At 36.3% G+C, this 26,016-nt stretch overlaps 1 protein-coding gene across 1 annotated transcript in view; it reads left to right on the forward strand.

The window, feature by feature from the left end:
- OTOGL (otogelin like) overlaps nt 1-26,016 on the forward strand; it is a 96,719-nt gene that overhangs the window by 45,317 nt on the left and 25,386 nt on the right. The window contains exons 26-36 of the mRNA XM_032207556.1: nt 5,202-5,350; nt 5,891-6,020; nt 7,716-7,835; nt 10,374-10,490; nt 13,338-13,494; nt 14,041-14,067; nt 18,009-18,176; nt 19,751-20,029; nt 20,678-20,795; nt 22,017-22,096; nt 23,040-23,677. Coding sequence (XP_032063447.1) covers nt 5,202-5,350; nt 5,891-6,020; nt 7,716-7,835; nt 10,374-10,490; nt 13,338-13,494; nt 14,041-14,067; nt 18,009-18,176; nt 19,751-20,029; nt 20,678-20,795; nt 22,017-22,096; nt 23,040-23,677 — 1,983 coding nt within the window. The remainder of the gene's footprint in view (nt 1-5,201; nt 5,351-5,890; nt 6,021-7,715; nt 7,836-10,373; nt 10,491-13,337; nt 13,495-14,040; nt 14,068-18,008; nt 18,177-19,750; nt 20,030-20,677; nt 20,796-22,016; nt 22,097-23,039; nt 23,678-26,016) is intronic.

The raw sequence follows: 26,016 nt of genomic DNA on the forward strand, positions 1-26,016 counted from the left end.
TAGTCTGCCACTGTAGAAGACACTGATGGAATTAAAATATTTTTGTATGTATATGAGCAATTTATCTCTTTTAGGTTCATAGTTCCTAAGTGTGTTTTTGTATACTTATGTAGAAATAACATAAGTGGGAAAATAAATAATATTACTATTCCTTTTCTCTCTCCTGTGAGAGGACAACTTCTCTCTTTCCTATAATATTGTATCCAAAATCTCATGCAGATTTTCTCCTAAACTGAGACAGTGTGTATCAGTGCCATCTGCTGACTTTGAATAATATTGCTCCAATATTTGAATACCTATAGGGAAAACTGATGGTACAAATTTGTTCAGGATAAGCAGGTATTATGTAGTTATACAGAATGTATGTGTATCATTTTGGAACGGTATAGGAGAAACTATCATACAAGCAAAACAAAAAGAAGCCTTTCAATCAGAGATGCTTCTTGCTGTCATCTGTGAATGAATTTTGAATAACTAATGTATTTTTAAAGATTATCTGGATATGAACCACCCTAGAAAATGGTACAATAAACTAACAGAAAGATCATGTCAGGTGCCAAATCATATGGCTGGTCTCCAAAACCACTTTAATATTTATGCTGAAGTGCTCACTAAACCTGGGATAAGATGCTTTACTCCCCCTTGCATCAAGCTTGCTGAAGCAATGTTTTTGAATGTTAAATTCATTCAGAAGGAATTCAGAACACTCTAAACGACCATCAGACTAATTCTGAGTTTCCTGAAAGCTTGTCTGAACAGAACTAATAGCATTTCTCTTAAAATATGCAGGAAAGAGAAATATATATATATATATATATATATATACTTTTAAGAATAATTGTATTTTTTTTCATTGTTTTGGAGCTTTTGACATGTATTTGTGTTTGCAGCTATATATGAAAATCTCCAATGAGTCATGAAAACAAAAGGAAAATGGGGCTGATCTATCTCTGTCTAGTTTACAGTATGTCCCTAGATGCTTTTGTGGGCAACTTAGTTTGCAAGTTAGCATATTGTAGGAAACAAACAAACAACAACAACAACAACAAAAGAAGGCAGCATATCAATAAAATAAAATAAGTCTTCATACTGACAAATTAGAGAGATTTTAATGAACCTTTCAAAGAAATAAATACAGCCCCCGTAAATTATCTCATCCCAGGCTTCAGTTTCATTATGTAAGTATGCTGCACAGTGCTGTTGTTGGTTGATAGAAATTTCTGCTGGGATATTGAAATAGAAAGTTTCTAACAAAAATAAGCCCTAGCATTCCCAAGCACTACTAAAAAAAATCAAAAGGACCATGTTTTTTTGGATAGGAAGAAATATGGAAAAAAGTGCAGTGAAGTCTAGAAAAAGAATGTTCTGAGAAGCGGGACTGACAATGAGCGCTTGACTGACTGCCCAGATCTGTGACTCTGTCTTCCTTGTTGCTTGGCAACTCCATGTTATCACAAAGAAACTGATATTAAGTTGGAACAGGCTGGATATGGTAATTTACGTGGGAAGATACTCTTGCAGTGGGAAAACCATTTTATTTCTAGTTTCTGTCAGCGTAAGTAGGTTTAACATGATGAACTGTAGTACATCCCCTGTCGGGTGCATTTTACCTAAAAAGGTAAAGAGCAACTCTGCCTTGGAAAGGCTGTGAAAAAAAAAAAAAAAAAAAAAAAAAAAGGGAGAGAAGGAGAGAGAAATAGAGAAAAAAATAAATAAGAGAGAGAGAGAGAAAGAGAAAGAGAAGAAGAGAGGAAGAGAGAAAGAGAAGGAGAAAAAGAGAGAGAAAGAGAAAGAGAGAGAAAGAAAGAAAGAGAGAGAGAGAGAGAAAGAAAGGAGGAAATAACACCTTGTTATTTATTAGACCTGCTCCAAGTGCCCACTCAGACATTTCTTCCAACAACATTGACAAAAGCTGGTTTTCATACCTGTGTGTGGATCCAGCACAGATTAGAGAAATAGAAATTGATCATTATCACTTATAACGTCGCAGTCCCTAAGAGCTCCAGCGATTTCCCCAAGACCTCTCTGTCTTCAATAGTAAAAGACAATCCTCACTTTATCTTAGTCCTTGTTCTTTCTTCTGCATTGGCAATAGTTAAGCACTATATTTCAACCGTACTTTTCTTCCTTGCTGATAGCAGAGGCTGCTCATACAGCAGCTACAGACTAATTTGAAGCCCATTGTAGCCATGGTGTAATCAACTTTGAATTTAGATGGTATTGCATGGGTGGGAGAAGAACCATTTTTACTGAGTTGTATGGAGAGAATGGCAAAGGCGCGTAAGTAAAGGAAATCTTGTCTTGAAAGGTTTGAGCCATAAGAGATAACTGTTCTTAAATTTGTTTTAGGTCTAAGATTTAATTGGAAAGAGACAAAGTACAGAAGATTCCGTATTTAATGTAAACATTTTTTTTTTTCTTAAACATCTGTTTACACATAGTTCTATTGAACTGCATTTCCATCCTGCACCATTTCCAGTAATTTAACACCAACATGAAGTCCTACAAGTAAGGAAGTACTTCACATGTCTTCAGGACTCCCTGTTCTGGCTTTGGTCAGCAAAACACTCCCTGTCTCCAGGCTTCTCTCTGCTGCAGAGTTAACTTGAAATATAACTCAACTTTTGCCCTTGGCTCAAATCCCAACCATACACAAAAACTTCTGTCTCGAGTATGTTGATGCTGTTCTGCTGAAGGGATTGGCCTGGACTGTCAGAAGGCACAGGCAGCAGTTTTGATTAGCATAGCTAGTACAGTTACCCGATGCTGCTCCAAGAACTTGTCTTCATTGCCAAAAAAGGTGTATTTTTACTGTGGGATAATTAGCCTGAATTAACAATCCTTATTTAAAATAAAACCCTCCATCTCTTTCCTTACAGTGAAGACATTGCTTCCCCATTAACTCAGAGTACCCCCTTTTGCTGAGGCTAAGCTAACTGAAGAGGAATGAACTTTGCAATGAAAACAGCCCGTAATGTTCCAGGCATCAATTAGATCTGCAGACTGCAAGCTAAGCCCCTTTCTGAACTGACTCATGGCAAGGGGGTAGCTTCCTTGCTCACTTTTCCCTTGGCCAGCATAGAAGGTATCGACTTGCATCCTATTTACCAAACTAATGAGTTTGTCTCCTTTTTAATTTACCACATCACCTCCAATAAATCCCAAAATGCTCTGGGCTGTTATCTGACTCGGAGGGGAATAATTACTGGATGGGCTCCAGCAGTAAGCCTGGCTTAATTAAAACATGGTGCATTTCCCAAAAAGGTAGCGACCAATTTTATTCTGAGTGCAACCTAAAACAACTTTACTGCAGGACAGGACAGATGAACCTCTCTCTACTCCAAAGCTTCCAGTACTTTTGAACTGTGCTCCCTTGCTAAAAGGTGAAGAGCAGAGCTGCTTTCCTGCAGCCCCTCACCACTGGCATCTAGACCCTGCTTAGCCCACCTTAACCACTGTGTTCCCAGCTGATTGCTGGCACACACCACCCGCTTGTTTCTTACACCCTGGTGTTAGGGTAAAAAAGCTTGCTGGCATCTACTGGATCTCATATTCATCGCATCCACTCACACTTGCTGTAGTCTTCTCTGTGCCAAGCAGCATCATTCTCTGGTTTGTGGATCATGCTAGACTCAGGGCTGCAAAGCTGTAGAGCACCTCCTCTGTGTGGCAACAAAAATACCTCTACACGTACCATCATCTAGGATTTTTTTTTTAAATGTTTGTTTTGTGGTTTTGGATTGAAAGTGTTCTTTAAAACACCTTGATTTTTATTAAAGGAAAAAAGAAAAAAAGCTGCTTCCTGCAGCAGGAATATTTTCTCTATGCAGTTTCTCACTGGTAAGGAAAAATTGCTGATATGGTTTTTATTTTTGAACTTTGATGAGTGCAGAACAAATACGGAGTAGTTAGGGGTATGCTCCCTGCACATTTTGGGGTACACTGCCGAAGGGAGGGAGCAAAGCTCTGGGGAGAGGTGCTGAGGGCGCAGACCAGGGCAGGGGCAGGGGTCCCTCCCCTTGCGGCTGAGTGGAGCTCTCCAAGAACATCGCTGGGAGCCAAGAGTTCCCAGCACTGGCAAGCTGCTGAGAGCCACCATTCCCATCTTGCCCACTATGCTCATTAGCATCTGCAATTAGTTCTAGCTAGTTGTGTTCTCAGAGAGAGGTTAAAGGAGGGTGGGAGTGAGAAGAGAAGTTTAAACATCTTTTTGTTTCCAGCACTACCCAAGTGTCTCATATGTGACTGAATGACTAAGTGCCCTTATATAGAACTTGCCACCTCCAAGATTTTTATTTCATGTCTGTCACAGGTCTGTAATGACTATAAGACTCAATGTGATCATAAATTGAGCTTATTTCAGAAGCACTGTTACTGGCTTTTATGGTTGTAAATGGTTATGTTTTTTATGGATAACCCTCTTGAGTCTGTCCTACAGCTACTGTTTCTTGTTGTCCTGCAAGGGTTGGTACAGAATTGAAATAAAAGAAAAAAAAATAGTAACAGTAATAACAACTTCATTTTTATTTGTGGCAGTGTTATTAATGCTGATAATATCACTGGTCTCCGGACAATACCTCTAAGTGTTAAAAAATAATAATAATTTAAAAAATATCGTCAGAAATGATTCCCCACTCCAATAACGTTGAGTATGACTCACAGCTTCATACATTTTTATAGATGTTTGTATGAAAATTGTTTTATCTACTACTGACTGATGGTAGGTTTCTTGGCTTTAAAAATATGAACAGCTTGATCTCAAGTACCTTGGTTTAAAAATACAGCTCTTTTTATAGCATGTCTCAATTATGACAACCAGACTGTGCAGTAAGTATTGGATTCCACGTATGAGCACATTTTGCAAGACTAAACTAGATTCTTAGTTTAGGGATAGGTTGATCCTATGAGTTTCTGAGATCCTCAGAAAGAGGACTCATAGCTGAACATAATGGTTCTTTGTGCTAAAATCCAAAGTCCAAGTTTCTTGAAGGTTCAGCTTTGAATTTAAAAATGCAGTTCCTTAATTGGTGTGTGTTTTTTTTTTTTTTTCTTGAATTTAATTTCAAAGATGTGAGAACACTAAGGTATTCAACTTTTTTGTTTGTTTGTTTTTGTTTTTGTGTTTATGAGGCTGGAATAAATCTGCAGGAATGAAATGCAATTGTATCTATAAGTAAAATGATTTCTTCTTCATGTTGCAGAGCACAGATAACTCAAACATATCTATAATTGCTCAGAACAAAAAGTGCTTTGATAATGATATTGTTTGCTCAAAGAATATTTTCATCACTGTTGGAGACATTGAGATTTATTTCAGTGAACCTTCTGAGAAGCAGGTTAGTTATTTTCTTTCCTTTTTGGGTTGCTTTTTAAGATAGAAGTTACAACTCTAAAGGAGCATATTTTTGGAAAATATCTCAGTCTGGGTTAATGAAGCACAAATGCCTAGGCCTCAAATACACAGCAGCTCCCATGAAAAATCTTACTTTATCTTTTTTTTTTTTTTTTTCTCTGAGTTCTATTTGTCTCACAAAGAAGACTTCCCCAAAGCTTCAAGGAGTCAAACCATACTGGCATTTGTTTGTTTCTCTCCGTTTGTTTTTTGTTATTGTTGTTTTTGTTTGTTTGTTTGTTTGTTTTTGAAGAGAAACCAAAGTATCTAATAAAAACAAACTTGAATGATCCAAAAGGCATAATATCGAAGAAGGCAGAATACATGTAACAAAATATTAAACAACCTTTATAGTAATAGTATTGATTCAGTTATATGCTACAGGTACAATATTATTCACTATACACTTTACATTCTTAATTGGCTGCATACCTTGGTAGAGTTACTTTATTAGATAATAAAAAATATTCATTTCTGTCAGAATGTCTTAAGGGGACAGGAAAACAAATCTAACTATCAGCTGTGGAAGGCTGGATATTATACTGTGATACACTTTCCAGAACAGGACATTACAATTCTGTGGGATAAGAAGACCATGATGCATATTAAAGTTGGACCTCGATGGAAGGTGAGCCAAAAAAATAAAAAAAATAATAAAAAAAAATCAACTGAGATTTTGTGTAGTTCTCAATGTTACTAGTGTGATATCTTCTTATATTACTGTGAATGCCTTTTCTTCATGACTAAATTTCCTAGTGATATAGCTGTTTAACATGGTGTTCAGCTGCTAGCATTTCACAGATAAGAAGTGCCTGAGGATGCAATTTAATGACTGAAGTCCTGAAGAGAAGGGGTTGTTCCTATATGCATGTTTACTCTGATGCTCCACACATTGCAGCCTTGCAATGCAAGTGATTCAGCTCTGACTCAAAGTTAATTTGGGGTGGGAAAAGAGGATTTGTTTTGAGTTACCTAGTTAAGCATATGTTTTTGTAATTGCTGAAAATAGTGGAAAAGAAACGCAGGAAATGCTTAGCTAGCAACATGGAAGAAAGCAGTTTTGTACCACAGATTGTGTTAGGTTGATGGTGGAACTGCACCCTAAGATATAGTGAACAGATGGTGTCTCGTCTTGGGTATCAAGGGTATCAATTAAAGAAAAAAAAAGAGAGATGGGAAAGGATCTAGACAAGAACTTGCACTTAAACCTCATAAGCATCCCATGACACGGTTAGGTAATGATGCAGGGAAGAATGAGGCTCTTTATCTTTCCAGTTGTTCTTCTCTAGTCCTTTTCTACATCGTCATCTGTATGCCTTGGTGCATCTGCAGCTCAATCCATGAGTTCTAATGGAGTAACTTAATCTGCACTTTCAATAATTACATCCCTGCTCCATTTTAGCTATGAGTGCATGTACTGAGAGAGAACAGTTTACAGTAAAAGAAGAGAAAGTGCACCATGCTAGAAAACAACATCAGGTATTTTGAAGCGTAGGTCAAAGTTATAATAACCATCTAATCTTATTTTAAAGCAACATTATTGTAGGCTTTTTTCTCAATAACCATAAGATGCTTGCTTGCAGATTTATCAACTGTCGATACACATAATAATGATGATGAAAAATTATTTTCCTATTTTACAGTAAGCTAACAAGAGGCTAAGATCTAAAAGTTGCACTCAGATGCAGCAATACTTCAAGTTCCTTCTGTTTCTAGCAGCTGTTTTTCCCTTAGGCTCCAGTTTAGTAAGATAAGGTCTGCAGCATTCATTATGAAAAAAATGATTAGAGTGAGCTGGAGCACCCCAGAAACCCAGCTCTACATTGTATTATCATGCAGAAGTGTCTTTTCCTGTATGTATCTATATGTGCATGTATGCATATATGTATGTTCATCAGCAGCACTTCCCTAAACACAAGAATGTTGCAGCTGCCTCTTTCATAACTGCTGTTATGAATGTTCTTGCTATGTGATCTAAAATTAGAGGCAGCGAGTTTTAATCATAACAACTAGACAGGCTGCAAAATTACAAGGTAATTCACCTGAACTTTTGACTTCTGGATTGTATGTAGTACTAAGCTTTCAGAAGAAAATATTACTAAGTTCTTTGTAGTTAGAGCAAGTTCTGGGAAACATGAAGAAATTTCTATGGAAAGTTATTTGCAATTGGTTACTGTAAGCATCACATAATATCAGATATTTTCCAAGTCTAAGTCAGAGTTGCATTCACTTTTTACAGTTTAAGAATATTTTACTTTACAAATATAGTCCATATTGATTATTGACTATCAGTATATGTAAAAAATAAATCCTTCTTGTTTAGGGTAAACTGGCAGGTTTGTGTGGAAATTTTGACAAATACACTTCAAATGATCTGACTACATCCAACAACATGGAGGTGAGAAATGCACAGGTATTTGGAGACAGCTGGGTATTAGGACAGGTAAGTTCCATGTCTAGTTAAAATTTAGAAAAAAAAAGTCATTAATTTTAATTTATAAATGAATAGATTATTAGTACATGAAGTACAGGGATTTTCTAAACTGACGGTCTGTATGCACGAGGATATTTTTATTTTTATGTCTGTAGGTATGAGATGTGTTAATAATGTCTTATATTGTAAGAAATGTATTCTGAATTTAAATGAAAGAAACATAAACTGTATTTAAATGAAACAATCCAATCTTTTTAGGTAAGGATACACTTATCCCTGTATTAATGATAACTAATTATCATTGGATAACTAATGATGCTGTCTGGATTTCAGTTTTCTACAAATTTAGATAAAATGCTTTTGATATTTAGATTCATACCAATTTTAAAAGCAATTGTAATTTTTTGGATGTTGAACACTGAAAGCAAATAGGATTTGAAAGAATAAACTGGAGAAGGAGGTGTCATCAGCCCTCCAAGGCTGCCTGCGTACAAGTGAATGCAGAAGGGGCTTTCTCCACAGCACAAGACAGAAATTCAAAGGAGGAGCTATGCCAAGGAAGCTATAAAATGTACATTCATGTTCAATCAGTGATCTTTTTTGATTGTAGTTTGTAATCAGAAAGCAAACTGATGAAGCAGCAGTGGTGAAGTGGTGGGAGAGAAAAGGCAAGAACAGCATCAGGCACAACCCATTAGCTTTCAGAGGAGGAGGGAAGAGGCTGGAGAGAGCAAGTGTGCAACTGTGTTTTATAACACAGAGAATAGGTATTTTATTCATTTGTGCTGAGGAGAAAGGTTTTATAGCATTGTGAACCTCCTGATAAATCAATATTTGTTAAACACTCCCTTAGGATGCCTGCAAGACCCGGTTTTTAATCTGTTCTCTCCCTGACCCAGAGAAGGAAATTGAACCAGAATCTCTCACCTCATGAAAGAATATGATCTCTCTTCTGCTTTGGAAGAAAGCCTTTGAGGTTTTTCTCCCTCAATTTCTCCTTTTGGGTCTATATTACACCACATAAAATCTTTTAATCCTGTGACCAAGCAAGGGAAATGTGTTGGCTCCTACACAGTGAACACTGAAAGTGTTCATCTTGGCTGAGCACTGAGTGTTGATGACTCATAGCCAGGGTTAGCAGGGTACGAGGAGGGGTCCCAGAGACTAGCTCTCCATTTGCTCTCTTCCCTTTGAAAAAAATACTTGAAGAAGCAAGTGTAACTGGGAGGCTTTGGGTTTTATTCCATAAAAAAAATAAAGATATCTTTTTGGTTCCAATCCCGTATATATATATATATATATATATATATTTTTTTTTTTTTTTTTCAATTTATCTGTTCATTGGATTCAGTGGTTGCTTTAATAAATGGCACAGTGTTTGCACAATTTGAACCTAACATGAACTTCTGGAGTTTTATGACCTTTGCTTAACCAACCCAAACTTGCACTTGCCTTTTTGAGGCCATATATTTTTGTAAAATCTCGTATGATCTTCCAGTCTCTGTGGCTGCCAGAGCACGGAGGACCTGAATTCATTACTGGCCTAGTAGGCAGCCTGTGCTCAGGCAGCCTTGGCACTGTATCTGCCTTCTCAGTAGGCATCATTAGGACATTTTTCAGAAAGGAGCTCTGGCCTTTGCAGAGAGGTATCCTGGTCATCCTTTCTGTGTAATCTAAACACTGGAAAGGCGTATTTGGTAACTGGAGGCCTACAACCCAACTCTGCTACTGGCAAACATGCCGGCATTGGCACGATGAGGCGTGTGGGATGCTTCCAGGGTTTCTCCCTCCGGGGAGTGGCAGCACATCCCCACACAACACTATCAGAACACCCGCACAGGAGGGCAGTGCACTGGGAGACTGCTCTGCAGCCGAGGCTGTGCCACAACACCCCAACTCTGCCTATAGATCCATCACTGCCATCTCCTGGGCTTCTCTGCTGCACCAAGGGAGTATGCTTTTGGATGAACTTGTGAGCCGAGTGTCGTTTTGGTTATATTTTTCTGTTCATTTTGTTTTTCTTCTTGAAGAGAGACTTAAAGAGAGGGAGCTGTATCTCAGCACTTTTGAGTTATCATGATAATCTTTGACTCTATTTTTTTATGTGTTGCTCTCTTCCTACCGCTGCTTCTTTATTTGAACTTACAGGGCTAAAGCCATCTGTAGTGTGCCTCCATTTAAAGTCAGTGCAAAACCACCAGAGATGGATTTGGACCATGTATTTGTTTGTGATGTTACAGTTGGTTGCTCTGGTAATGATTATAGTGTGTCACAAAGAAAACATTTTGTCTTCATACACTGAGCAGACAGCAGGAACATTTTAGTACTTCAGAACAAAACACAAAGATTCTGTTTTGTTCAAATGTTTTCAATTATAACAACAAATCAGGGGTAGAAGAAGATGGAGAAAATAGCATGTAAACATTATATGAGTTTTCTGAGTATGCAAGTATTGAAATATACATGTAGGATGCATATAGTGTACCTGAGTCCATGGTAAACACATCTTTGTGTAAAATGTTTGTGATGGTTTTGTTTGCTTTTAAGTGCAAGAGCCCAAATGAAACACTAAGACCATGTGAGGTACATCAGAGCAAGTTCCCTTATGCGAAAAAGGAATGCTCAATTTTATACAGTGATGTTTTCGCACCTTGTCGCAATGTGGTAAGTTTATTAAATAACCCAGATTTGCTCTCAAATAGGAAAACATTAAAATTCCAGTAATTAATTTCTTTTTGCCATTCCCCTCTGCCTGAATGCCATGGAGGATACTTAGTAGAGCTCTGCTACTATGTGGGTGGGCTATGTTTGAGCAGAGCTCCTTGTTCCTATCAAAACTGGAGCCTAAACATTATGGTGGTAACTTGGAGTCATGAGTTAGTAGACAGGACAATCAGAGTTCTGTTCTCTTTAGGCTTTATTTATATATTTTATTTATATAGGTAACTGCACTTTAAAGGCTTTTGTGTATATCATAGGTTTCTAAAATAAACATTTGTGTAATGTGCCTCCAGCTTATCTAAAATGGTTTTATTTTGTTAACTGTTCTGCTCAATATAGAAAGAAATATGAGAGAGCAAGATTTTAACTTCAGAGCTATCAGTATTTTTAATTGGCTGACAGCTTATCATCTGCTTTTTATCAAAACTCCACAGTATGGTGTCCTTATTTCCCCAATACCTGGCTGAGCTTGGAACTTGAGTTGCAAGAATGTCATTAAGATCAGTCTAAATGAGATGGGGACGACAACAGCTTGTGTGGGAATCTTTTATTCCATCATAGTTCACCCTTTATCAACGCGTGATGTGCTCATTACATTTATACCTCTTTCCGATTTTAGCCTCCCAAAGGTATTCAGTAATTGGAGGTACTTCTTAACACCTGTGCAGGCAAGACTCACTATGACATTTTGTTTCAGTCTCTGTTTTTCTTTATGACTATTAATATTAAATGAGATTGTTAGGTGTCTCAGCTGAACCTCCTGACTTTCAGGACTGAAGTTTGATATCAACATGGTGAGGAATTTGCCTGAAGAGGAGGTTGCAGAAGCTTAACCCAGGAAATTTATTAATGTTGACTTTGGTTACTATGTGAAGAATTTTTTGAGCATGTGCCTGAGAACACAGTGATGAGTGTATTTTCAAAGTGGAAAGCAATAAATAAAAATGGAACTTTTGAGAGTTTTTAAGGACCTGTATTATAATAACTCTTAAAGAAAGACATTTTCTTTTGAACATTCGTTTCCCGTATCTTACCCATGTTGTGATTAACATTTTCAATTATTATTCCAAGAATTTAGCATACTGATATTAAGAAATTCATGTCAGGTGCAAAACATGGCATTTAATCAATTGTCAGGTATTTTCATATGCACATCCATCTTGTATGAGACAGCTTTTAAAGTAAACATCTTTCAGGTGTTTTTATAACCTCTTCATTAGCATGTGAAAAATACTGCTCTTTTGAAAGGTACTGTGACTTCCTATCAAAGATACCTGCCTAACTACTGGCAGCACAGGCAGGGAAAGTGGTTCCAAGGAAAAAAAAGCATACAAGCAGAGACAGACACTGGAGGCCTGGGAGGAACAGAAGGTGTAGTTGTGAGTCTCAGGATGTGCATGGAGCTGTGCTCTTGCAGTTGCTCCTGTTGTGCGGGCAGTGAAGGATACTACTGTGCATGGGGGCAAGATTCTTCTCTAGGACAGGCAGCCTGTGTGTTCAGCATAGGCTGGAAAACCCCATTTTAAGGGAGACAAAATCTCGCATCTCTGGCTGGCAGTGACTGATGGATTGCAATTGCCTGGCTGAGCACTGAGCAAAGCAGGGCCTGAGGGGAGCCCTGACACTTGCAGAAAGAAAGGTCTTCCTCATAACTCCTGAACTCAGCAGGAGCTTTGACCCTAGCCTCCCAGCTTGTCACAAAAGTGGAGAGATGCTGTTCTGCGAATGGGAGACAGGCTGAACTCTGCTGATTTGTGATTCCTGCTAAGTTACTACATCCATTTTCAATGGAGCTAATGCTCATGTCCCTGACCCACTGGTTTTCAAAACAAGAAAAAGATTGAAAGCAAAATGGCATCTCTCTCCAAGCACTAAAGGCAGAAAAATGATCATCTTATCTCTGCCAGTGTCTAGCAACTGCCAGCTGAGAAGCTGTCTCAATGTTACATAAGTGCTGCCTTGTTGCTCTGGCGGTATTTGGGTAATCTGAAATCTGATGAGTGCCATTGGAGTGCTCTACAGCTGAGCTAGATTAGAGTCTATAAATGATTCTAAACTGAAGAAATGCATTGTTTTAAAGTTCCTATGTGTTGAGTAAGAACGCTTTTTTTTTTTTTCTTTTTGAGATCAACTCGAGATCAACTCGATATTACAAAAAAGGTGATTTAAATCCAAGAAATACTGGATCAGTATCATGCTATTAAATTTGGGACTGCAGTAGGATTTTAGAGCAGCAAAGTGAGTGCCTGATCTAATGAAGATTTTTGGACAAATTATATTAAAAACTTGATAAATGCAGAATATATTTTTTTTTTCTGTAAAATGTCACCAAGTGCTCAAGCTTTCTTTTGCTGACCAAAAGCCCCTCTAAAAATTACTACTTTAATTACTTGATCATCAGTTGCAGCTCTGGTTTTGCTGTTCTTCATGCAAAACTAACAGAATGGCTATAGGTGGCAGCATTTGCTTTATGAAAACACAGAACTGTCACATTCAACATGCTCTTCAGAATGAACAAACAGAAAGTGTAGACAGTCATACTTGTTAATAGTCACCAGTTAAATTTTTCTTTTGATCTGTAAGGTAGGTACAAAATGGTCATTCACAGTGCACTTTTTATAAAGAATTGTATCCAAACCTTAGAAAATGCCTTATATTTGTGGTAAATTACTTCAGAGACTTCTTCCAGAAGTAGCACTCCTGCTGAAAATTGTGCAACAGGAATTTGTACAGCTCATGCAATAAAGTCACCTGCTCTCTCTCCCCACCTACCCCTTTCTTTTTTTCCAGATTGATGTGACTTCCTTTGTCAAAAACTGTCATACAGATACATGTAACTGCAATCTTGGTGGGGACTGTGAATGTTTGTGTACCAGTATTGCAGCTTATGCCCACAAGTGCTGCCAGCAGGGAGCAGTGATACACTGGCGATCTCCCTCTCTCTGTGGTATGTACCTGGGCTGGCCTCACACCAGAGCCCACTCAGAGAAAGGGACATATTTGGCTTTTCTCTTCCCAAAAATAAAAATCTGACAGAAGCAGGTGGATAATAGATATACTTTACATTTTTTATTTTTATTTTTTTTTCAAGCAGCCTGTTTGTTAACTGCTAAACACCTGAATATACCATCTTTCTTAAGAGGACTGGTTTTCTGAGAGGCTGTTGGAAAGACACAGGCACACCATTGTGGGGGATGCCCAGAATTCTGTGTGGGGTAGCAAAGAGATTCAATCAGTTCTACTTTTCAGTGGCAGTGGGAAGAGTTCTTAGCTATAGAATAATTAGTGCTTCTGGTCTGCTATCCTGGCACATCTATTCAAATATAGCTCTATGTCACTGAATAAAAGCCAGAAGAAATAAAGTCACTAGTTGAAATACAATACAGAAAATGAAACTTCCTCTGATAAAAGTGAATTTTACATTTTTAGTATGAAGGTAAGCATGAACTCTATTGTTACATTATAGTAATAATTTATTTTCTTTTTGTTTTAGCTTATGACTGTGAATATTACAATCAAGGTATGTAGTACTTAATATTACTCTCTTTGATTCATCCTGGTTTTCACATACCTTGTTGAAAACATTTAGGCTTCATGTTTGCTAGTATAACACCTAGCTATATGCTAGAAACAAATCTGTATTCCCTGATTACAACATCAAATCTGTTTTTATAAAGCACTCAGTTGCAGGCCATTGATTAAAAACCAGTAATTTCTCACATTGACTGCTTTAGAATATGGAAGGTGTTTTTGACATACTATCATCTTTCTTTCTGTACTATGCTATTTTGAAATACTTTTCTCCCCACCTATTATTTTGTTTCTCTTAAAAAAAAAAAAAAAAAAAAAAAAAAAAAAAAAAAAAAGACACACTTGTCTTTTATTGGTTCACTCAGAATAAACCTGAAAAAAACATTTAATTTGGTAATATCTCTCTTTAGCTGTTATGATTTAGTTTATATCTCTATATCTCTTTAGTTGTTATGATTTATCTATTAGTTTATTTATTTATTTGTTTGGATTCTTGATTTGAGTATATGAGTTCAGTGAGCTCAGCAAGTTAGCAAAGCAGGTCTCCATGAGTCTTTCTGCTGTATGTCCAGAGACAGTGGGAGCATGGAAACAACTTACTTGTAAGTAAAAACACACATCTGGAATCTCAGATGAAAAGTGATACACTGCGCACAGAAAACAAACCCAGTTATAGCTTGTGCTGAGAAGAGTCTCTATAAGCTGCAGCAGTGTTGGAGGTTATCTCATTTCTGTGCTCCCCGTTCCCTAGGGTAGGGTTACATAGTCATAATCACTTGAGCTCTCTGGACCTTCAGATCCATTAGATAGGATAGGTGACAAATATGTAATTTGCCACATATTCCTTGCTCATTTAATATCATTATGTCACTATACTGACTATATTTTGCAACATAACCACTGATTTTGTAACAAAGGTGTTTTCCTCTGCTTAGGCAGATACAGTAAAGTGTCACTGGAGGCAAGTACTTGAACACATGCCTTGTATTCTTGAGTTTCACAGGATGAATCTACACAAAATTACTTTTTGACACTGTTTACTGGTGTTGTGCTACAATATCTGTGAGAACAAAATAAAATATATGGAAACTGGATATTGCACATGGGATGTTAAAACATGAAAGATTTGGTTGATGATTAAGGAAACCCACCATTCCTGTTATTTTTTTGGGGTTTCTTCCATTCAGTTCTGCTATAGGTATCTAAAAATACTGCATTTGTTTGTTTGTTTGTTTGTTTTCTGTGCAATATCTGATATATTATTTGGGAATTGTCTGGTGTGAATTAAAACAGATAATCTCACATTATTAAGAGATATTGACAGATTGTTGTGCATCTAACAATGTTATATATGGTTATTACCATTTGAATTTTCACCCCACTGAACTAATTGCCTTTGGTGTTGTGAAATTTAAGTCTTTTTATCCAGAAAGGAATGGTGTAGACATAATGCATCTCTGATGATACTGAGTTAAGATTAATCATCATCATCATAATTAATCTGATAGGATTTTAGGGAAAAAGAAAAGAAAAGAAAAGAAAAGAAAAGAAAAGAAAAGAAAAGAAAAGAAAAGAAAAGAAAAGAAAAGAAAAGAAAAGAAAAGAAAAGAAAAGAAAAGAAAAGAAAAGAAAAGAAAAGAAAAGAAAGGAAAAGAAAGGAAAAGAAAGGAAAAAGAAAAAGAAAACCCTCATATTTTATGAATATTTGTCACACTTATTAAGTTATGCTATTGGCTTTTATTCTAAATTGGCTTGTTTTCTTGTGATTTTCCTTCTTATATCGTAATATAAAAGAGTTTGCACTAATTCAATCAAGAATTTGGTTGAACCAACTGATGGGATGATTCTTTGACTTGGCAAGTGTAGTTAGAACTGGTTTGTTTCTACTTTTAATGGGTGAAAGTGTTAAATAATCTTTGTGTTTCCTAATGTCTCAATTCATAACCTCAACATTTTCAGCATGTGGGTGGATTGCTGTGCCATGCAGCACATTTTTGAAGTCAGGGAGAAGCTCTAGAAGGAAGTTAGCTTGTTCTTGTGCTCCAGAATGCAGAAATGAGACCTATTACATTTTGAAATTGGTAAGATACATGATTTTCTACACTGGTCTCACAAGTACTCTACCGTAAAGTAACTAACTCCTGTACTGTAAAGTAACTAACGCCTTAGAATGAGAGTAGTATTCATGCAATAAACTTCCTGTGGCATCCTGTCATGGATACTATGCAAGCATTTGTAGGAAGTGAGATATTAAAAAAGAAGGGAAAATTGGCTAACTGCAATCACACAAATGTGACTTTCAATACATCCTTTTTAGCAATTTGCAGCCTGTAATGAGCATCATACAGTAGACAATGCTTTTCTGCTGTAGAGCAGTCCATCCCTCTACTTTAGCAGAATTTAGATATTGCTAGGTATACCTAGCTTTCTACAATATTCCTTGCAATGTGGAATTTTGTCTTACTTAAAAAGTAGTAAGAAAATCAAGGGCAGTATGTGTTAGGGATATGGTTTAGTGGAGGGCTGTTAGCGTTAGGTTGGAGGTTGGACTCGATGACCTTGAGGTCTCTTCCAACCTAGAAAATTCTGTGATTCTGTGACCATTGAATGCCATCAAAACACCTTCTGGTGTGTGGGATGGCTCTTCCTCTGATTCTTTTTAGTTCTGCATGATGTCAAACTGTTGAACATTTGTGGAAACTTTCTCAGTAACAGCTTAGTCCTGCTTTTGCTGAAGTCACAGGCAAAATGTCTGTTAGTACATGGGGATGAACATCCCATGATTTAGGGTAGAGTCGGTAACTGACTTGCCACTTCCATAAAAGGGATCACATTGTGGCAAGTTTGTGAGCTTCCAGTGTATACAAACTCTAGCATAGCTTCATTATAAAAACACTGGTTATTTTCTTGCAGTTCTCTTCAGAAAATGGTGTTTAACTTCTAGCAAAGCCAAATCTCATTATTAAGATAAGTTCTTCCCTCTTAGAAGAGTCATATCAGAGAGCAGATGTTCTAGGTTAGGATAGGGGTTCAGTCTTCTCACTGGTATTAAAGGATTAAAAGCTTTCTAAAAATTTACAAAGCTTGTTTATTACTCACAAAGCAAGGTCCTAGAAGTATGCTGCTCTTGGTTCTTTCAGTGGGGTATAGTGACAAAGACTGATGCTGTTATATCTCAGTGTATCCCCGTGAGCCTTTCCAGCGCCGCAGAAATAGCTTTAAGGGTATGTTATAGGATGTCTGGGGGCATAGTTGGGACAGCAGCATTTTGGCAGCAGTACCAGCTGAAGTTGTTGTCACCGCTATATTGGCATGAACTTTTGGATGACTATGTGCTGAACCAGACTGGAAAATTTAGCTGGTCATTTTTCAGTAGGATTAGTTTACTGATGAAGTACTTAGGATGGCATAATAAATGGGGCTGTAGGGGGACAGAAGCAAGTGGTCTGTGGGAGAAGATGAACTAGACAACTGCTTAAGCAAGGGTGCTGCCAAAAGTTCAATTACAGCCTTCTTTTTTAATTGCCTTGTTGGAGTATTTTCAGTGTCTATTTGGGGAATAATATTACTCTGTTGATATTACAAAATATGGAAATAAGGACACATGAAAGACAAAATACTACACAAAGGCAACCCAGATGGCTTTCTTGCATGTGCCATTTTATGAGGATTGCTTCCCACACTTTATGCTCACTTTGTATCGATTCTGTTCTGGAAAGCAAGCAAAGAGGAATGGAGTACCTTGAACAGATAGATACAGACCTACTCCAGCATAATACCTTGAGGCATTGAGCCGTAGTTCATAAAATATTTGATTCCAGGTAAGGTGAAACATTTAAGGCAATATATTATGTCAGCTAAGGCTTAAGTTTTGTGTGTTATGCAAGTAGGATTGTTTTTTCTTTTAAAATTTGATTTTTCTTCCCTTAGGGCTTGGTGAAGGACCCTATATTTTGGCAAGTTCTGGAGAAAATGACACAATTATAGGAGCTAATCTATCTAGTAGAAGGATATTTCCCCTGCCTAGAACTGGAGCATATGGAAATGTATTTTTCAGTTTCATGATAACTCCAGGTCTTTTCAAAGATAAAGATTTATGTAAGTGTTCTCAACATTACTGTGAATGTCAATACATGTTTTTCAAACTATATGAATGTTTTTTTGCTGCACCTTCTAAACCTAAAATAGTCTAGTTATTTTTATTTATTAGAGTAATAACAATGAAGTATTCTACTTTTGAGGATGAATACTGACTTTTTGGAAAAAAAAAAAGAAAAACCTACCTGCCATCTCTAAAGCTGACTGTGCAGAAATTGTTTTAGATATGCTGCAAAATATGAGTGAAAAATTCCTTCTTGAGAAAAATGTAATTAGATTGTCTAACTGTAAAATAGAAAAATTTGCATATGTATCTAAAAAATAACAATTCTGAAGATCAGTGAAGAAAATTTTGCCTCCACTAAAATAATTTCTTTTCTATTGTTCTTTTTTTGTGACTATTAATGCACCATAAAGCATGCAAATTAGAACAACCAATCTGGCTCCTGCATTATTAGCGAGCAATATCTCAATATAATGTAGAAGGAAGTTTCATAGGTCAACAGCTATTCCTAAAGTCTGTTCTTCATTTATCAGAGACAGACCCAACCAATATATCCAAAAATAGATGTTTAAATATTTTACCTTCTGCCTTCTGTGTATGTATGTTTTCTTTTCTTCATGAACAATGAGTTTGTGCCACTGAAGTCAATATTGACTTTCTCATTGTTTTCTGTAGTTACAGAATTTAATTTTTTGACAAAATTCTAAACCCTCAAAAGTCAACATGGAGAAGGGCTGTATTTACTATAAAATTTGAAACTATAGGCACAAGCTGTGGACAATTTTCCATGTAGGTTTTTAGCTACAATTTTAAAAACAGAAAGTGTATAAAATAGAAGAATTAGTTCAGTCTTGTCCAATTTTCCAACCAGTGTCAAGTATAAGTAAAATATTCATTATGTCTGTGTAGTACACAGTTTTCATATTTGTGAGGGATGAGGTAGTGCTCATCTAGATTAAAGATATTGTTAGATTGTATTCAAGGCGACAGACAGATCTGAAGTCGGCCTTATTCTAAGTTCTTAAACTCTCAGAGAATTTTCTTCACATTCCATTTTCGGGAGGAGTAGAAAAAACAGGGGGTTGAGTCTTTTATTTGCCCATGAGTTTTCTTACCGTATTTCTGGATATGACTGCATGTAAAAAGAGCTTGACATGAAGATGAAATAAAGCATGGTCTTACAGAATTTGCGATGTTACTTACTAAACAAATTTCATTGCAGTTGAACAGTTGGATGTCCAAAGCTTAGGAAAAACTATCTCCATTTGAGCATATCCCAAGCTGAGACTGCTTATGAATTATTTTGAAGGCTGGTAGTAGTAGGCAGAATGTAGTTTTTTCTGATTAGCTCTTTTGTGAGTTCTGCATTATGCGATCACTTGAAGTTTCTTTTTGACCTGCATTTCTACCTTTTCCATACCATAGATTATTTATTTATTTTTCTATAAAGCAGGTGTTTGAAAGGAGCCACTTAGCCAATATATAGATTGAATGTCACTTTCAGACTGTTTTCTATGAAAAGTTTGCAATTAATTTACTTTTATTTATTTATTTATTTATTTTGTCGAAGCTCTCTCTCTTGTTTCCCTTGAATCTGCTGAAAGGCCAAACTACTTTCTGTACATACATGCTAATGAAACCATTGGGCTGGAACAGTGGCAGGCAAGTGCCTCCTTTCGGAGACGAGCCACGTTTTTCCACCACCATGGCCTCTGGAGTCCAGGGCTCAGTGCCTTCGAACTGCACAGTAAAAAAGGCTTTTTCATCATTCTCACATCATCTGGTGTTAAAGTGGCGAAGTATGATGACTCGGAAGAATTCAAACGTCTAAGTAGCTTTAGTATTGAAGGTAAATTTTGCATAACCTGCAGGGATAAGTTTGATTTCTTCTGCTTGCCTTCAGAGCATTTCTCATGCATTAGCAATAGTAACAAGTATTTTTATCCTATTCTTAATTACTATTCTGTCTTTGTCTTCCATTCTACATCCAAATGTTATTATTATTATTTTCAGATACAAAGGACACTTTATCTTTTGACTATATTGTCATTGTTTTATTCTTTCAAAATAAATGTGGCATGTCACAAAAAGTGCATGTTAATGTCTTGTTATTGAGCTACAGATATCTTTTATTATTTTTTTCTTAAACAAATGGAGTAACAGTATCACATCTGAAACAAAGAATACATTCACTGTGTTTAACTATGTTTAACTGATCTTTTTAAACAGAATATGTTGTGAAAAACGAGTAGTTGTTTGTATCTTTGATGTTTCAGTGTCTTTTACCTTGACTGAATTTAAAATACTTATTCAAATGACATAAATGAACAAAATCTCACCTGTTAAAGTTCTTGAATATTTCCATACCAGGTTTTCCTTTTTTACATTTTTCTGAAAATTCCAAGGATATAAAAAATACTATAAATGTATGTGTTTTTTTTTTTGTTTGTTTGTTTTTTACTACTAAACCAATAAATAATACCTTCTTCTTTCTCAGAACTCAGTGCCTCTGTGCCTTATAGAAGGATGTGTGAATGGAGATATGAACCTTGTGCTAATCCTTGTTTTAAAACATGTAGTGATCCTGAAGGAATAGCATGTAAATTTCTTCCTCCGTAAGTTAAATTAAGCTCAATATTACTGCTATATTTTTTCATTTAATGTTCATACAGTATGTTTTCTGAAAATTACTTCAGCTGCAATGTCCATTAATTTTTAGTCATCCAAATTTCAATAGCAACTCTCACAATTAGTGTGAAAACATTTGCAACAAGCCACTTGTTTTCCATGTTGTATATTCTTGTTTACATGTGATCTTTTGTCATAAGGAACAAAGAATAAAAGGGTTTGTATTTAGCCTAGGGGATTAGCTTCTGGTAGTGCTAGGTTGACATATACAGATGAAATGAACTCTGTTCCCTTCAATGGGTATTATATATTCAAATCCTAAACTAGTGTCTCATGATACTGTAACTGATTTAATCTTTCTGGTGGTTAAAAGTTTGAGACCAAAAGATAGAGGAATAGTTAGGGTGAATGACGCCCTCTCCTGTGAGAGGATGGAACTTTATACTAAAAGATGGTCTTTGGCATGACAGGAGGGATTTTACCCTGCTGGTGTTAGTTAGTCTTAGTAACAAGCTTTCCTGTTTCCATGGATCTCCCCAGCATCTATGGAAAGTGAATTTTTATAAATAAACCAAAAGAAAATATGTCTAAAAACTCAAGACACAAAATCCGGTGGAAAAGAAATGATATTTTGAATTTCAGATTATCTCCATGGGCCTATGCAATCTGTAGTTAGGGTTATTTCTAATATAACTAATTTCCTGTCTTGCTATTTTTACATTTTTTCTGTATTGGCAGACTGGTTGTTTATTAAATAATTTTATTATTAAAATTCCCCCCATAATTAAAAGGTAAGATAATATATAGACTTGAATGAGACTTTTTATAGAGTCAGTCTAAATATCTTTATATCTGAAATGAACATATCTGGGAAAAACAGCACTCTTGCAAGTTAAGTTCTTGGTCCTGTTGGAATCTGTTCAGCTTAGGCACCTGAACTTCCACCTGTTTGTGGAAGCAGAATGCTCCAAAGCCATCACATCCATCAGTATATGCAAATAATTGATTATTAACAATTTAGAAACAGAATTGTGCTGTCTCATTGACCTTAATATAACTCAGAATTCTGTGTTCATCTTTACACCGGAAAGTTCTCAGAACTCTGATGTGGAAGACATTCAAATGTTTCATTTTACCAAAATAAAATAATTAAAAATTGATTTATATTTCTGCTGTGGCTTTAGAAGTAACTATACAATATTTTAAAGGGTTGAAGGATGCTTGCCATACTGTCCCAAAAACATGATCCTTGATGAGGTCACACTTAAATGTGTTTACCCAGAAGATTGTAAGTATATTTTATGATATTAGTCTAATCTTATAAAGTGTTTTACAGATAATGAGAAGTGATTTAATCAGATGTATTTTGATTTTATTATTATTATTTATTTTTATTAAATATTTTAACAAAATATCTTTCTATTGAAGAGCTTCTCTCTGAGACCTAGGCTCCATTCCCAGTCATCCAAAATAAATCTTCTACATTCATATGAGTATTTACATTGAATACCTTCATTTATCTAATAGCATGAAATTCAACATTTCTGGTGTTTTTAGACTTACTGTAACCGTGATTTGACTATATAATGCTAGAGTGTCATATGTATATGAAAGATCTCAAATGGAAAAAATATTGCTGCGGTGAAAAATTCAGACTTTTCAGTAGGTGAACCATCCCTAACAGCTTCCTTATATCAATTTAATAACTTCTGGTGTGTGAAGATACCACTATTTGCTTATTTTTGGAATATTGCATTCTTTTAACACAACTATTGCATTTTAATACTTAATTTTTTCCTTTACAAATTTAAATTAATTGCATTTTGATATTTGCTAGTACAAAGTTATCTCACATATTACACCGCCTTCCAAAGATGTAAAAGAAGATAACATACTCTATAATCTACTTATGCCAATTTTCTTTACTATTTTAGATTTACTGAATTTTCCATAGAGTTCCCTTGTTGCTTCAAAACTGCTCTGCAAATTCAAGGTTTTCAGTAATAATAAAAATTGGCTACTCCATTTGCAAAGAAAATTAGAATCTTCTTGAGAGTGAGTTGAGTTCCTCAAAGCCATCAGGCAACCTGGAACCATTGGTAACTTATCTTTTCAGCAAAATTATGCTCTGATTTGTTAGTATTTAAATGGGACTTGAGTATACATAGATGTTGCTATCTTGCTTTACCAATAACCCACAAAAGACAGTGAAATGTGCATTTTCATTTTAGGTATACCTGTGACACCTGTGGAATCAGCAATTGAAACAAAACCTTCAATGTTATACCCTCACATGATTACTACCAGAGCGACATTTCCTCAGAAACATCCTATTCTTGTTACTTCAGGGACTGAGTCAACTCATACCCATATGACAACCGAAATTACCATGAAGGCAAACACAACGTCAGCAGGAATGAATATGTCAGCGCAGTCCATTACAGAGTTTTACTCACTGGAAGCATCTAATGCAGCCACCTATTCGACATTTTCATTATCAAGTACAGTGGAGCCTTCTGGTGTACCTCACAGCACAGCAAGCCCTTCTGTCCTTTCCAAACTCATATCTTCAACAGATTTTCTAACTGCTTTTCAAACTTCAGCAGTCACATCATATACTGTCAGTTCTACCCCATCTATAACTTTACCTATTCCAATAACAACTTCAACAACCTTACTCAGTGCCAGCCCTCTTCCAACAGGTTCTACATTTTTAATACACAATTCACTGGGGGTAGTTCCACTTCCACTTGAAGCATCAACCGCCCAGACAGGAACTGTTCCCTCTACCTCAACAAATTTGATCTCCAAACCATCATCTGTCACTTCTGAGCTGCCAGCAGGGAATGTGAGGAGTAGGAGTCCTTCAGTAAGTCATTCTAAGGGAACAGGAGTATCTTCTGAAGTGTCTTTGCCTGCTTTGCTGGCTGGCAGAGCAACTTTCACAAGATCCATATTTCTTCTAGGTTCACGGCTGACATTAAGTACACCTACTTCTCCTGTATCCACTTTATTAGAACTATGTCTGGTTTTGGCCAACCTGTAGTTCACTCAACACCCATTTCTGCATTGACTTCAGCAGCTTCTCAAATTCCTAAAACAACTAGATTTGAGAAAATTAATCACAGCTTCATCTTTGGAAGCAACCAAACCCTTGTCTAAAACTTCTCTGGTACCATTAAATACAAGTTCTTTAGCTAGGTTTTCTCCAAAGCCATTTTTATCTTCAGTGGAAATTTCAGTGTCTGTTTCTAAGCAGACATCTCCATTAATGAAAGGCAGTATTTCTACTGCTTTGCCCATAGTGAAATGCCCATAGAGATCTTTACCTCAAGTTGCTTCTCAAATTCCTATAAAAACTTCTTCAAGTCCTTCTATAACACACACAGTCTCAATACCAGTGCATTCTCTGACTACTTCCCTGAAGCCCAAAGCTATGAGAGATGTCACTGTTGTCGCAAAAAGTATTTATAAAGAACCTTCCACTTCTCTAGTCTCTACTAGTCAATCCTACAATCTCTGATATGTTTTTAGCAAGCTTAGCCTCAACAGAAAATAAATACATAAGGCTCATTGATTCCTTTTCACTGTCGTTCATTTCTAAAAAGCCAAAGAAAATCTTTAGTTCTACAGTCTTCCCTATTAGGACATTGGTATTACCTCCAAATGCAACATTACCACTGAAAAAATTACAGAGTACCTAATAAGTCCTCGCACAGAGATGAAAGTCATGCCTGTTGCACAGAGTGCAAGCACTTTCTTTCCTAAAGATCTTTCTTTCACAATACCATCATCTCTACTTAAAATCTTATCAACATCACTACCATCCTCTGTGACATCTCATACTACAAGTTTTTCAGTGATTCCCATATTCAGCAGGACATCTTCATTAACACAAAATATAACTGCTACCCAAATACCAGTTTCATCTCTAGATGCACAAGGAGTCTCAAAAGGTCCAGTTACAGACTTTGCAACTTCTGCAGATTTTCCTACATTCGCTTTAAACGTTAGCTGTTGTACTTGCCTTTCAGCAGCACTAAACACATCCAGTATAATGCCCTCTTTACTAATGCCTAAAACTCCTAAGTTCACTTTAGAAAGCCAGTCTGGTAGGGTCTCCATGTCTTCACCTCCTCCTAAGACCACTCATATCTCTACTGTTTCTCTAGGAAAGCAGAGTTCTTCGGTAAGTTCTTCAGCAGAAGATGGAAGAATATCAGTTATGTCAGCTGGAATCATCACTCAATCCACTACACCAATGATAATGAACACAACAGTGAATGCTACATCCCTAAAAGCATTTTATACTTTTGTAAAAATACCACCTAGTTCTTCAGCCAGTTTATTAATTGCTTCTGACACTACTGTAGCCCCTAGGATTACTACAAAAACATCTGATTCTTTTGTTGCTGATTTGAAGTTTCATATGGCTTCATCTTCAGTTTCTACTACCATAGAAACACCTATGTATGTATCACACAAGTCTTTATTTACATCTCCAGCATCTCACGTTTCAGAGAGCAGTACAGAAACTCCAAAAATGACAATCATGAAAACAACTGGTACTACAAACCCATTGTCACAGACAAAGAGTTTGTCATTTACAGCTTCAGAATTTAAGTATGCAACCTTATTTGAAAGAACTTCAGATACTTTAGAAAGCAGCCAGACTTCACATTTGCAAAGAAATGTAACCAAGACAAAGTCAACCACAACAGAGAAATCTTCCCTGCCTTATTTGACAGTACCTGCAGGTCAGAGTTCACCCTTTTCAAGAGAAAGAAATATAACCTTAGCAAAAAATCTCTCTGAAGTTCCAGATGTAACAACATCAGATTGGTCTAAAATTCTAACACAGGAAACAGGTAAACCTTATTTCAATTTAACAAAGACCAGAGTTGGAGAACTGAACTATAATAGATTTATCCCATTCTATTGGTGAAATGGTGCTTTCTTCCCCTTCAGAGACTGTGGAAACACAAACTTCTCTGGCAAGCACAGAAACATTGACAGCTATAGCTGACAAGGCTTCTTCTGGCACAATGATGCATGCACTGTCGTATACATCTTCTGAATGCGTGGTATGATAAGTTTTACTTGCCTTGATGTGTTAATGTATGGATATCTATACTGATATTCAGCATGTTATACCAGAGATTTTAAGTATCTTTTTTTGTGGTTTTTTTTTTTTTTTTTTTTTTTTTT

This window comes from Aythya fuligula, chromosome 1, assembly GCF_009819795.1.
Source record: "Aythya fuligula isolate bAytFul2 chromosome 1, bAytFul2.pri, whole genome shotgun sequence".
NCBI lineage: Eukaryota > Metazoa > Chordata > Aves > Anseriformes > Anatidae > Aythya > Aythya fuligula.